The following is a 14,998-nucleotide window of genomic DNA, read 5'->3' as shown; positions in this document are numbered from 1 at the left end:
CCCTCACATAGTATTTCCCACTCTTTTTGACACCATGACATATGGAGAAAATAACATTTGCACAGTACACAGCTAGATGGATGAGACTGTTTCTTTACCAGGAATGACTGGCTGAGGGCTCTGATCATCACCCATGCCCTGACTAGCTGCCCTGAAGCTTGAGAAAAATCAGTATTTCATACACTGGTAAACTCATCCACAGCATGCTCTCAGGACAATAATATCCTAAATAATGGACTCCTAGCACTCTCTGCCTGTTTCTGTAGTTGGTTCTATTTCTAGTCCACCAGGATGCTTATCTTGCTATTAAAGTACAAATATGTTAATAGCATTTCATTTACTAATTATGTATTTGGAGCAGAATATATAATTTAAAGCACGAACTTAAAGGTGCATCATAACCATGCTTTTCCCTCTGTTGGAATGCCCTCCTCTCAACCTGTCTACGTGACTTTTTCCTACTGCTCCCTCAGGTTTCAGTTGAGATGTCATTTAATCAAGGGAGATTTTCACGACGCCATTTTCACCCCAAATGTGGGGTTAGATCTCCTTGTAAGCACCTGATTTTACATGTAATTGTATTGTGTTGTTATTATCTATTTACCTTAAACAGAAAGCTCCCTGATGGCAGGAACTGCCTCTTTCACTTCTGTATTTCCAGAACTAGCACAGTGACCGCAGTAAGTACAAACTCAATAAATATTTTCATTTCACCTATATCAGAGTTCCATGGCGGAGAGGATAATGTGATAGTGAAGATATGGAGCTCTGGAGTCAGAGATTGTTGGTTTTAATACTAATTCTACCACTTATTGTGTGATTTAAGAAAGCTACTTAGCCTCTCTAAGTTTAGTTTCCTCATCTATAAAATGTACATCACAGTTCAACTCCTATCTCCTCTCTGTTACTTACTAGCTGTGTAACCCTGGGCAAGCTCCTCTCTTGATTTCAGTGCCTGCCCTAAGTAATGTTTTAAGAATCACATCAAAGGCCGGGTGCGGTGGCTCACGCTGGTAATCCCAGCACTCTGGGAGGCCGAGGCAGGCAGATCACGAGGTCATGAGATAGAGACCATCCTGGCTAACACGGTGAAACCCCGTCTCTACTAAAAATACAAAAAATTAGCCGGGCGTGGTGGCAGGTGCCTAAAGTCCCAGCTACTCGGGAGGCTGAGGAAGGAAAATGGCGTGAACCCGGGAGGCAGACCGTGCAGCGAGCCAAGATTGTGCCACTGCACTCCAGCCTGGGCGACAGAGCGAGACTCTGTCTCAAAAAAAAAAAAAAAAAAAGGCCAGGCGCAGTGGCTCAAACCTGTGATCCCAGCACTTTGGGAGGCCGAGACGGGCGGACCACGAGGTCAGGAGGTCGAGACCATCCTGGCTAACACGGTGAAACCCCGTCTCTACTAAAAAAAAATACAAAAAACTAGCCGGGCGAGGTGGCGGGCGCCTGTAGTCCCAGCTACTCGGGAGGCTGAGGCAGGAGAATGGCGCGAACCCGGGAGGCGGAGCTTGCAGTGAGCTGAGATCCGGCCACTGCACTCCAGCTCGGGCGACAGAGCGAGACTCCGTCTCAAAAAAAAAAAAAAAAAAAAAAAAAAAAAAAATTTAAAAATTACATCAGACAACATCTATAAAGTCATCAGTTCTGTGACACCTTTTCCTGTTTCCTTGTTCCCACTTCATGCAGAAAAAGGAGGACCTCACAGCTCACCCTTGAGGAGTGGTGCTGACTGAACCATTTTCTAAGCCTAGGTGGCATCTTGCTGAAAGGCTTTCTCTGCCACCAGAGCTTTGTGTCCACAACCCATTCAGGCAAAGTGGAGGGCGATGTCAATAAGAATTTGAAAAAATGATTTTATGTGTCATATTTAATTTACCTAAAGAAATTTAATATACCTAAAGAAAAATAAAAACAACTAACTACTGGACTGGATCATGCTAACTCCGAAAATGTGAGAGGGGAAGAGAACATCTCCCTCCTTTTTTTTTTTTTTTGACACGGAGTCTCACTCTGTCACCAGGCTGGAGTGCAGTGGCGCGATCTCGGCTCACTGCAACTTCCGCAGTGATTCTCAAGCGATTCTCCTGCCTCAGCCTCGTGAGTAGCTGGGATTACAGACGGTCGCCACCATGTCTGGCTAATTTTTGTATTTCAGTAGAGAAAGGGTTTCACTATGTTGGCCAGGCTGGTCTCAAACTCCTAACCTCAGGTGATCCACCCACCTCGGCCTTCCAAAGTGCTGGGATTACAGGTGTGAGCCCCTGCGCCCAGCTGAGAGTCAAATTTTAAAATGAAGGCATCTACTACATTTTGCTGTGTTCTAAATACTACTGCTGGAAAGAACATGTAAAACTAGAAGAGAATGCCTGTCAGAAGAAATTCAAGTAGGGGAGAGGCAATGTAGCAAAGCACTTTAAAGTTCAAATTATAATGTAGAGGCATAGAGAGCCTACTTTCAAGCACTACATTTTAAATATAATTATTTAATGAAGAACAGAGCCTAGTGACTGAGAGAAAATTAGAGCCATTAACTGATAAAGAAAACTAAAATTCAGACCAAAGGTTCTATAGAAGGCAGAAGGAAATAATGCAAAAACCTTGGCATCAAACAGACCTGGAATCAAATCCTGACTCTGCCATCTCTCACTGTGCAACCTTCAGCCAGTAACAGCTCTGAACCTGAGCTTCCACCGCTGCAGAATGAGGATCATTACCCTCGCCTCTCAGGGAGCTGGGAGGATCAAACGAGATTCCAGATACCAGCTATGAAGTGCCCAGCCCAGTGCCCAATGCATAGTTGGTGTTCCACAAACATCAATCCCCTCCCATTCCCTTCCAGGTTGCTTTATTAGCAGGGATCATAAAAGGGTTTGGAAATTACTAAAAATCCATGTTCTCGTGTCTATAATTCACAAACTTCTAAGTTTATTTTGCGAGCTGATTCTCTGAGATGCACAGGCGCAAGACCTGGTGAGCACCCAGAGCTGGATCAGTGCAGAGGTGTGTGGTTCCAGGCCAATGCCTAGAAGGACTGACCAGCCTAGAAGACACCTTGGGTGGCCAAGAGACCGCGAGAAACTAGAGCAGCCAAAAAGAGAATGGATTACTTGAGCTTCGGCTCCCGTCCTTCGCTTGTGTACTGCCAGCATATGAGCCCAATCAGGTCCTGCACCCTGGCGCTGGCCATTGTCACCACGGTCATTGGCAGCAGTCTGTCCTGGCTCGAGTGCAGAGGGAGGTAGACATCGATCTTCTTGGTTGCCGTTGTACCTACATGACCCTGTGGACAGAGCACACACGTAAGAGCAAATCACACTGCCACAGTTATACAGACCCTATGCACAGCCATTTTTCATCCTTGCTATACAGACCTGCTGTGAGCGTGGAATGGTCCCAAAGTGGAAACACTGTCGAGTTTCAAGGATGTTTTTTTCCTTAAATTTTCATTTTCTAATAAACTAATGGATTGGGATCTGCCAGCAGGAAGGTAAATGGGCGCTACAACTAAGAGTAACAAATAAGCGTGGTGAGCAGAATTGGTGTTTGGTGTTAGGAGGCTGGCTAGGCTACTAACTCAGTGTGTCCTTGGACCTTAGCACTAGGTGCCTCTCTGGCAACTGCCTCGTCCCTCCTTGAGACAATGAGATGAGCTGCCTGGGAAGCTGCCATACTCTCCCAGGAAGGATATGGCCCGCAGCGCTGAAACAAGTGCTTGCCTTCTCAGAGACTATGGGGGCTAGTTCCACTACACAGTACATCTGTTTCCTTCAGTACCACACAGGTTCAAGGGCCCTTTGGTCCTCCATTATCGCCCTAACTACCATCCCCACACTGCTGAATATATTCCCACTCCCTCACACACACACCTGCCACTCCTCCCGCCTGTGTGTTCCACTCTGCCCTCCAGAGCTCCTGTGCTAATCAGCAAACACCCATAAATCCTCAGCTGCTTTTTAAAACCATTTCCTCTACCTCTTGGACTTCACTGAACCTGCTGTTGACGATACTGCCTCCTCTGCTGTCCTGTTAAAAGAGGACTGCTTTTTTTTTTTTTTTTAAATAATCCCTGCACCCTCAAGGCACGCAAGAGTAGGTATCCTTGTCCCGCTAACACTTCCAATCTAGTACTTTCTCTTTCATGAAAAAATCCTTGTTCTTTTGAGACCCAGGCCATCCAACAACACTATCCTCTCCCCCTCCTTTTGTGTTTCTGTTATCCGCCAACCTTCTGGCCATTCCCCTCCCTCACAGAAGGCTTGCACGCTGGCTCAGTCTTCCTTCCCACCCATGCAATATGTTCACTACACAGAGTATACAGAAAAGTGTCACAGAAAACGAGTTCAAATCAGAACACTTGATTGTCCCTCACTCCCTCCTATCCCAAGTCACAACAACAGCCCCCCTTATTTTAATAATATGTGCTGCCACCACTAAGCCAGCTGCTCATCTCAACAGTCTTGATGCTTCTTCCTCCCTCACACTGCCTATCTACTCTATTAGGAAGTTCTAACATCTCTACTTCAAAAATACATTTCAATGGGGAAAGTATAGTCTTTTCAACAAATGATGCTGGGACAAGTGGATAGCCAGATGCAAAAGAATGAATTTGGGCTCCTGCCTCATACCACATACAAATATCAATTCAAAATAAATCAAAGATCTAGATATAACAGGCAAAACTATAAAATTCTTAAAAGGAAACAGGTGTAAATCTTCATGACTTTGGATTAGGCAATGATTTCTTTAATATGACACCAAAAGCATAAACAACAAAAGAAATAAATTGAACTTCATTAAAATTAAAAACTTTTGTGCCTAGGCCAGGCACAGTGGCTCACACCTGTAATCCCAGCACTTTGGGAGGCCAAGGTAGGCAGATCACTTGAGGTCAGGAGTTTGAGACCAACCTGGCCAACATGGTGAAACCCCCTCTCTACTAAAAATACAAAAATTAGCCAGGCTTGGTGGCGGGCACCTGTAGTGCCAGCTGCTGGGGAGGCTGAGGTAGGAGAATTGCTTGAATCTGGGAGGCAGATGTTGAAATGAGCCAACATCATGCCACTGCACTCCAGCCTGGGCGACAGAGTGAGACTCCACTCAAAACAAAAACAAACAAGAACAACTTTTGTGCCTTAAGAATACTATTAAGATAGTAAAAAGATAATCAAAAGAAAGGCAGAAAATATTCACAAATCATACATCTGGTAAGGCTCTGCTATCTAGAATATGTTAAGAAGTCTTATAACTCAACAAGAAGACAAAATTTTTTAATGGGCAAAGATTTGAACAGACATTTCTCCAAAGAAGATATACAAATGACCAATAAACACATGAAAATTGTTCCATATCATTAAACATAATGTAAATTACTTCTTACCCACTAGGGTGGCTATAATTTAAAAAAAGCAAAAACTCCAAACAACAACCCAAAATCCCTAAAAATAGCAAGGATTTGTGAGGATATGGAGAAACTGGAATCCTCAGACACTGTCAGTGGGAATGATGCAGTCACTGTGAAAATGTTCAGCAGTTTCTCAAAATGAAACATAGAATTATCATATGACCAAGCGATTCCATTCCTAGGTATATACTCCAGAGAACTAGAAACATATGCTCACATTAAAACCTGGACAAATGTTCACAGCAGCATTATTTATAATAGCCAAAGAATGAAAACCACCCAAATGTCCACTAACTAATGAATGGATAAACAAAATCCATACAATAGAATATTATTCAGCCATGAGAAAGAAAGAAGTACTGATACACACAACATGGATGCACCATGAAAACATGCTAAGAGAAGGAAACCAGACATGAAAAGCCACTACTGTATGAACCCATTTATATGAACTGTTCAGAACAGGCAAATCCGTAGAGACAGAAAATAGATTAGTGATTGGCAGAAGATGACAGGGGTGGGAAATTGGGAGGTATGAGGTTTCTTTTGGGGGTGATGGTAATGTGCTGAAATTGGCAGTAACAGTTCATAACATTGTTAATATATTAAATACCACAGAAGTGTACACTTTAAAATGGGTAAAATGGTAAATTTTATGTAATGTTTTATCTTAAGAAAAAAAGTGAAAAATACGTATTTCAAAACCATCTCACTTCTCTCCATTTCCACTGCCACCAAAATTGCCATCAGGTCTCACCTGAACTATTGTAACAGGTCCCAAATTATCCTACAGTACTTTTGCTTTATCTGATTTGTTCTCTACACACAAGTTAGATCTGTTTTTTAAACTCAGATTTGATCATACTATATCCTGTTTAAATTCCTTCGATGAGTGGCTCCCAAACACTGTGAACAAAATCCAAACTCCTTGCAACATCCAACAAAGCATGGCATGATCTGGCCCCGTCTACCTCTTTTAACATCATCCACTGCCACTCCCCCACCTGCTCATCAGACTTCGGCTACACTGGCCTTCTGGAAGCACCCTCAATATACCAGCATGTGTGCCTGTGTGTACCTTGCTTGCATTTCCCACTTCCCAGGGCTTAGCAGGTGCTGTTCACTGTATCTAGAGAGGCTCTTTTTCATGGCTTTGCATGTGTGACTCCTCATCCTCTAACGTGTGCCCTTGGGAGGTTACTTAATCTCTCTATGCTTCTGTTTCTTCATATGTAAGAGGAGGAGAATGGTAGGACCTACCTATCATAAGACCCTTATGATAATTATTATTATTTATTATTAATTATTATTATACAGGGCTCAGCTGTCACTGTTAACACTCCTTTTACAGTTATTCTCTCACACATATCCTGTTCATTTCCTTTAGAGCGCTTCACAATTGAGATGATTTATTTATGTACATCTTTAGTGTATGCTTTTGCCACGAAGTTTCCTCTGAACTTCCATGAGAGCAATGTTAATGTCTGCTTTGTTTACTGTTCCATACATAATGCCTGGCCCTGTGCCTGGCACACAGAAGACCCTGAGGAAAAAATCTGTTGAACTACAGAATGAATGTATGAATGACTCAAGTGCCTGCCAGGACACATGGTAGGAACTGAATAATGTTAGTTTTCTCCATCCCTCTTGCCCTTCCTCTATGGGTCCATTTCCTGGTCATAGATGAAAGTGGAGGGACTTGACCAATTATGTGGTTCCATCTTTAACTCTATAATTCTACCATTCTGAGGTGAAAAAGGTCAGTACAGGGAAAGGAAATAAATGAAGTCAGTTTAAAAAACATTTTTAGAGTAATTCCACTTTGCATATAATCCAGCATCCATCATTACATCGACTGATTTTTTTTCCCTCAGTCTCATCTGTATGTTTTAAAGCAACTAGTAAAAATATAATTATCCTACATAATGCATGCACCCACACTTGCGCTCTCTTGCACATGTGCACTCTTTTTCTCTCTCGTACGCAATCACATGTGGGCACACACACATTCCCTTGCATGGTTTTCAGCTCTTAAATAATAATTTCAATGGCTAACAAAGACTTCACTAAATAACAAGTGTTTTGGCCTGGTCAGGCAGGTAAAGGGTTACAATGCAAACAGTGGGAATCTTTCTGGAGTGGGTTGATAGCCCTCATATTACCCTCCTTTTCAGACCAAGATCAGTTGCTTGTCACTGCTCTCTCTTTTTATTTCTGTTTATTCCTCTTCCTCCTGAAGCACTAGAACTAAGGAGCTATAGGGATCACAATATCTCAAGATATGAAGACTCAACAAGATGACAAATGTGAATGTCCTTCATAAACTGTAGGTGCTTTAGAAATGCACAGCAGATGCCAGAAAGGGCCTCTGTGTTGAAATTAGACCCATTTCTATTACTCAAGCCTACTACAAGGTCACATGAGGCCAAGAACGGGTACTGCAGGAACCCTAGTAATATTGATTATTGTAACAAGAGCTAGCATTTAGGCCAGGTGCAGTGGCTCACGCCTGCAATCCCAGCACTTTGGGAGGAAAAGGCGAGTGGATCACCTGGGGTCAGGAGTTCGAGACCAGCCTGGACAACACGGTGAAACCCTGTCTCTACTAAAAATACAAAAATTAGCCGGGTGTGGTGGCAGTCACCTGTAATCCCAGCTACTGAGGAGGCTGAGGGAGGAGAATCACTTGAAACTGGAAGGCGGAAGTTGCAGTGAGCCGAGATGGCGCCACTGAACTCCAGCCTGGGCAACAAGAGCGAAACTCTGTCTCAAAAAAAAAAAAAAAGCGGGGGTGAGGGGGGCTAGCATTTACTGAGAGCTGTTAAGTAAACTCTGCTAAATGTTTGCCTAATTATATCATTTAATTCATACAATAACTCTAAGAAATAGGGTTCTATCATAACCTTTTTTTTTTTTGAGAAAGAGTCTTGCTCTGTTGCCCAGACTGGAGTGCAGTGGCACAATCTCAGTTCAATGCAACCTCCACCTCCCAGGTTCAAGCAATTCTTGGGCCTCAGCTACCCAAGTAGCTGAGATTGCAGGCACATGCCACCACACCCAGCTACTTTCTGTGTTTTTAGTAGAGACAAGGTTTTGCCATGTTGGCCAGGCTGGTCTCGAACTCCTGACCTCAAATGATCCGCCCGCCTTGGCCTCCCAAAATGCTGGGATTACAGGCGTGAGTGACCACAACCTGGCGTAATCTTTGCATTATAGCTGAGAAAACCAAGGCTTATAAGGCTACAGTCATCTGCTCAACATCCAATAACCAAGGTGGAAGAGCCAAGATTCAAACCTGTCAGCCTGACTCCAAAGGCCCTACTGTAAACACCAATGCCTTCTTTCCCTGGACTCATTCTAAATGTAATCAATTCCTACTCTTGAAGGCTTGAAAATCATCTCCCTCTTCTTTTCCCCACAAACCTCAGGAAAGCTTTGCCTGAGGAGCTGCTCGAGGAGAGCAGTTAGAAGACGGAGACTCCAGGAAACCCTGCCACTGTGAGTTGACTGAAGGGCAGTAACCACTGTTTACGAAACGAGGACAGATAGTTATATGGTACTCATATGAGTACCATAGAGTACTCTTCTCTATTTACTCTAAAGAGTAGAGTACTCTTCACTATCCTCTATTTCATAGTAAAATAGAAAGTGGGGCAAAAACTGTTGGAATAAACATGATAGATGCTTATTAAATGAATGAAGCACTTTATATCTTTTTAATCTTCTAATTCCATCTTGAGGAACTGATGATGGGAAAAGTGCCTTGCACACTGAAATTACATATTTTTTAATAAGGAGACTGTCTTCTGAAAAAGCTCAAGGTGGTGGCAGTTAGCTCTAATAGTCCCTATGTTACAGTATTTAGAAGGAATCATCTAAAACATAAAATAATCCATCAACATAATAAAATGTAATTAACTTATTTTAAAAAATGGTGATCGAAGGATTAAAAGTATTCATCACACATCAAGGCAAGCAATATTCCAAAGATGTCTAAATATGAAAAAGCAACTAGCAATGAACAAAGATTGTATCCTACAGTTTCACTGCATGGCAAATTTATGTGTTCCACCACACAGGACCGGGGAAATGGCGGCATATTTAGAGCACAGGGAAGGGGGCAACACAGAGAAAGTGTTGCCACAGGGAAACTGGCTTAGCTTTATGTTCCTCATTCTCTCATGCATTCAACAAACACCAGCTGAAACATCATGCTGGGCTCCGAAAACAAAGTCCGCTGACATACAACGCAGACCAGACCCTCACCAAACTGTTCTGCTGAAGGTCTCACTGTACAATGTCACGAAAGCTTTAAGAAGGGGAAAGTCCAGTCTGTCAAGAGAGCCCAGAAGCAACTCAGGCTAAAGGGGGCTAGTGAAGGCCTCTTAGATACAAAAATGTACCCTTTCATCCTTTTTCTTACCCAAGAAAAAGATGCTTATTGTATTTACTGACTATGCCAATACACCAAAAGGTGACTAGGAGTTCCCTCTGAGACATGGGATTATCAGTGATTTTAATTTTCTGGTTTATAGTTTTCTGTATTTTCTATAATATACATGTATTACTTTTACAATTAGGAACAAAATTATAAATATTATAAACTAAAAAGGAGATACAAAGAATAAGAGTACCATTCAGGGCTTAAAAGTTTTAAGTGAAGGAAAGAGAGGATGGATTTTGAAAGTGTAGCCTATGTTAAGGCATAAGGTAAGCATCATTAAGAACATACTATGTGCTGTGACAGGCTGTTGGAAAAAGTAAGTTGAAATATAACTCAAAAAAAAAAAAAAAAAGAAAGAAAGAAAAGAAGGAAAATATAACTCAGGGCTGGGCATGGTGGCTCACGCCTACAATTCCAGCACTTTGGGAGGCCAAGGCGGGCAGACCACCCGAGGTCAGGAGTCCAGACCAGCCTGGCCAACATGGTAAAATACAAAAATACTAAATATATTAAAAATACAAAAATTAGCCAGGCATGGTGGCATGTGCCTATAGTCCCAGCTACCCCAGAGGCTGAGACACGAGAATTGCCTGAACCCAGAAGGAAGACGTTGCTGTGAGCCGAGATCATGCCACTGCACTCCAACTTGGGTGACAGAGTGAGACTGTCTCAAAGGAAGAAAGAAAGAAAAAAAAGAAAATATAACTCAGATACCTTACTATGGCAGGTTAAATAATTTTTATCAAAGAAAAAGAAAAGGGCAACGCGCAGTGGCTCAGGCCCGTAATCCCAGCACTTTGGGAGGCCGAGACAGATGGATCGCTTGAGCTCAGGAGTTTGAGACCAGCCTGGGCAATATGGTGAGACCCCGTCTCTATTAAAATACAAAAAATTAGCCGGGCATGGTGGCATGTGCCTGTAGTCCCAGCTACTCGAGAGGCTGAGGCAGGAGAATTGCTTGAACCCGGGAGGCAGAGGTTGCGGTGAGCCGAGATCATGCCACTGCACTCCAGCCTGGGATGGAGCGAGACTCTTGTCTTAAAAAAAAAAAAAAAGAAAAAGAAAAGGGAAAAGAAAAAGAAAAAAAAGGTAATAAATTGACAATCAGCTGACAATTTGAAGTTGAACAACATTCTCCAGAGCAGCTCCTAAATCAGGAAATGCCCCCAAGGCAGGTTTGAGAACAAATAGAAAAGTACTTCCTATAGCAAAACTTTCTCAGCACAAATGCAACTCATGAGGACCAACCAGACTCAACTTCATATCCCACAGCCTCTCCCTGACCTGATGGCTTTGCAAATGCAGTTAGAATCTGAAATTTAACATATCCAACACCGATTTCTTCTTCACTGGCATGTCTGTCATTCTATATACTCTATCTCAACTAAGGCTTTCATCATCTACTCATCATGCAAGCTAGGAATCCTAATTCCTCTTTCTGTCTCACACTCTACCATCCAAATGCCTCTAAAATGTCTCCCAAATCTCTCTCATTCCCATGCTTATTGCCAATGCCCCAGTTCAGGCTTCATCAGCTTCATCATCCGTCAGTGAGACCACTGCAACAATCTCCAACTATCTCTTTATTTTTAAAAATCCTTCTCTCTCCAAATCTTTCTTTCCTTACTGCCACCAATGTGATTTTTCTCAAATCACAGACCATGCCAGTCATGTAGAAACATATGATGGCCTAGTGCTAGCATTCCAACTCCTTAGATGGCATTTAGTGCCCTTCACAATCTGGTCCCTCATATCATTGCTGATGTACACTGAACAGTAATTAAGAGCACAGACTCGGGGTCAGCTAGGTCCAGGTCGGAATCCTGGCTTTACCACTTCCTTAGCTGCTAGACCTTAGACTTTGGGCAAGTAACCTCACCTCTCAGAACTTCCATTTACCCACTTGGAAAGCAAATAAGATGTATCTAAAATGCCTGCCACACAGTCACTGATCAAGAAACATAGCTCTTCTTCTGTCCTTCAATTCAAATACCTCCTCTTCCAAGAAGGTAGAAGCCCAAATAAATTCCCTCTTCTCTCCTCCCCTAACAATTTGATTTGCACAGACTTACAGTTTCACTTTTTTCTGCAACTACCCTCACCACCTCCTTCCCCACACCCTCTCATTCAGCTATGAATTACATAAAGGGAAAAATAGCCTCATCCATTTTGTATCCTCCTAGAGCCTACAACACAGCAGGGGTTTCACGCTACCTGGCTAAATCAAAAGGACTCCGCAGACTCTCTTTCAGAATGGACCCACCAGACCTACCAATTCTCTGTCCCAGGTAGAGTGGCTATACCTCTCCTACTTCCCAGCCCCTGTTCTTCAGGAACACTCTTTCCTCTCTGAAACACCCCCAGCACCTAACAAAGGGCCCGACACAGTTACTTACACATATTGATGGAATAAATAATTAATATTCTTTTAACACATGATTTAAACACTTGCATTATATGATAGCATATGGTGGTACCAACTATTCTTCAATTGTTAGAAATGGAGGCTGTTTACAATATTCCATTATTATAAATAATCTCATAAACATTTTCCTATACAAATGTGAACATATTTCTAGAAGAAGATTACTAGGTCAAAGAGTATGAATGTTTTGTAACTTGTGATATATACTGGAAAAGCTCAGTCTTTTAAAAAGTGTCTCTAGGCCAATTATGAAATATCAATACTATGAACCAAAGGTTATCCAATTAATAATTAGTTCATAAAATGTGAAAACTTAAAAATCTAAATTAACTTCTAATACACAGAATGTTAACAGATATAGAATTGAAATACATGTATTTGAACATGCTAATAAAACATTATCTAAAGCAGCTTTTTTCTTAGCTGATCCTATTAATTAAAATAATATACATTAGCTGCTTATCATAAAATTAATTTCAAAATCATATACCTGATAGTTTCCAAAGTAGGGGAAGCAGAAAGAATACAGATGGGATTTAGTTCAAAATAATCTTGAATTAAGAAATACCATGCTATGTTTGTCAGCTTAGTCCTTTCTGTCTGTGGACACACCAAGGAAGCATCGTTAAAGTCTCTCTTTTCCCTGCCGTCCTAAGTCAGAGTCTCCTAAAGAGCCCGAACAACTGAGGAAGCTCTTCATGGGAGAGTTGAGCTTTGAAACAACTGATGAGAGCATGAGGAGCCATGCCGAGCAATGGGGAATGCTCTCGGACTGTGTAGTAATGAGAGATTCCAACACCAAGCACTCCAGGGGCTTGGGTTTGTCACATATGCCACTGTGGAGGAGGTGGACGCAGCCATGAATGCAAGGCCACACAAAGTGGATGGAAGAGTTGTGGAACCAAAGAGAGCTGTCTCAAGAGAAGATTCTCAAAGACCTGGTGCCTACTTAACTGTGAAAAAGATATTTGTTGGTGGCATTAAAGTAGACACTGAAGAACATCACCTGCGAGATTATTTTGAACAGTAAGGAAAAACTGAAGTGATTTAAATCACAATTGACTAAGGCAGTGGCAAGAAAAGGGGCCTTGCCTTTGTAACCTTTGACGGCCATGACTCTGTGGATAAGACTGTCATTCAGAATACCATACTGTGAATGGCCACAATTGTGAAGTTAGGAAAGCCCTGTCAAAGCAAGAGATGGCTAGTACTTCATCCAGCCAGAGAGGTCGAAGTGGTTCTGGAAACTTTGGTGGTGGTCGTGAAGGTGATTTCGGTAGGAATGACAACTTTGGTCATGGAGGAAACTTCAGTGGTTGTGGTGGCTTTGGCGGCAACCATGGTGATGGTGGATATGGTGGCAGTGGAGATGGCTATAATGGATTTGGTACTGATGGAAGCAATTTTGGAAGGTGGTGGAAGCTACAATGATTCCGGTAATTACAACAGTCTTCAAGTTTTGGACCCATGAAGGGAGGAAACTTTGGAGGCAGAAGCTCTGGCGGCTATGGTGGTGGAGGACAGTACTTTCCCAAACCATGAAACCAAGGTGGCTATGGTGGTTCCAGTAACAGCAGTAGCTACAGCAGCGGTAGAAGATTTTAATTACTTCCAGCAAACAAAGCTTAAAAGGAGAGGAGAGCCAGAGAAGTGACAGGGAAGCTACAGGTTACAACAGAGTTGTGAACTCAGCCAAGCAGAGTGGTGGCAAGGCCCACCTGCTACAAAGAAGACATGTTTTAGACAAATACTCACGTGTATGGGCAAAAAACTCGAGGACTGTATTTGTGACTAATTGCATAACAGGTTATTTTAGTTTTTGTTCTGTGGAAAACGTAAAGCATTCCAACAAAGGATTTTAATGTAGATTTTTTTTGGTACTCATGCTGTTGATTGCTAAATGTAACAGTCTGATCATGACACTGAATAAATGTGTCTTAAAAAAAAAAAAAAGGGCCAGATGCGGTGGCTCATGCCTGTAATCCCAGCACTTTGGGAGGCCGAGGTGGGAGGATCACGAGATCAGGAGATCAAGGCCATCCTGGCTAACACGGTGAAACCCTGTCTCTACTAAAAAAACCATAAAAAATTAGTCGGGCGTGGTGGCAGGCGCCTGTAGTCCCAGCTACTTGGGAGGTTGAGGCAGAAGAATGGTGTGAACCTGGGAGGTGGAGCTTGCAGTGAGCCGAGATTGCGCCACTGCATTCCAGCCCGGGCGACAGAGCGTGACTCCACCTCAAAAAAAAAAAAAAAAAAAGAAGAAGAAGAAGAAGAAGAAGAAGAAGAAGAAATATCCAGGCTGGGTACAGTGTCTCATGTCTGTAATCCCAGCACTTTGGGAGGTCGAGGAGGGAGGATCACTTGAGGTCAGGAGTTTGAGACCAGACTCCATCTCCACTTAAAAAAAAAAAGAACTTGGCATGGTGGCACATGTCTGTAGTCCCAGCTACTCAGGGGGCTGAGGTGGGAGGTTCACTTGATCCTGGGATGTTGAGGCTGCAGTGAGCTATGATTGAGCCCCTGCCCTTTGGCCTGGGCAACAGAGCAAGACCCTGTCTCCAAAAGAAAAAAAAAAAAGAAAAGAAAAAAAGAAATACCCGTATCAAGTGAGTTAGCTGAATTAAGCCTTATGGACTAAAGGCTTGGCTAGCATTGCTATTTAATATCAAGGTTTCCCAATAATAAATTGAATATCAGACCTAAACTGCTGCTAAGTGTTCAGTTT

At 42.5% G+C, this 14,998-nt stretch overlaps 1 protein-coding gene across 3 annotated transcripts in view; it reads right to left on the bottom strand.

Moving 5' to 3' along the window:
- MAPKAP1 (MAPK associated protein 1) overlaps window positions 1–14,998 on the bottom strand; it is a 270,270-nt gene that overhangs the window by 146,412 nt on the left and 108,860 nt on the right. For all 3 annotated transcript variants that reach the window (XM_050760550.1, XM_050760553.1, XM_050760554.1), the window contains one exon: window positions 3,111–3,283. In XM_050760550.1, coding sequence (XP_050616507.1) covers window positions 3,111–3,283 — 173 coding nt within the window. The remainder of the gene's footprint in view (window positions 1–3,110; window positions 3,284–14,998) is intronic.

Source organism: Macaca thibetana, chromosome 15 (assembly GCF_024542745.1).
Source record: "Macaca thibetana thibetana isolate TM-01 chromosome 15, ASM2454274v1, whole genome shotgun sequence".
Lineage (NCBI taxonomy): Eukaryota > Metazoa > Chordata > Mammalia > Primates > Cercopithecidae > Macaca > Macaca thibetana.
The sequence above is the reverse complement of the archived record's forward strand: the minus strand, read 5'-3'. Positions and strand labels throughout refer to the sequence as shown.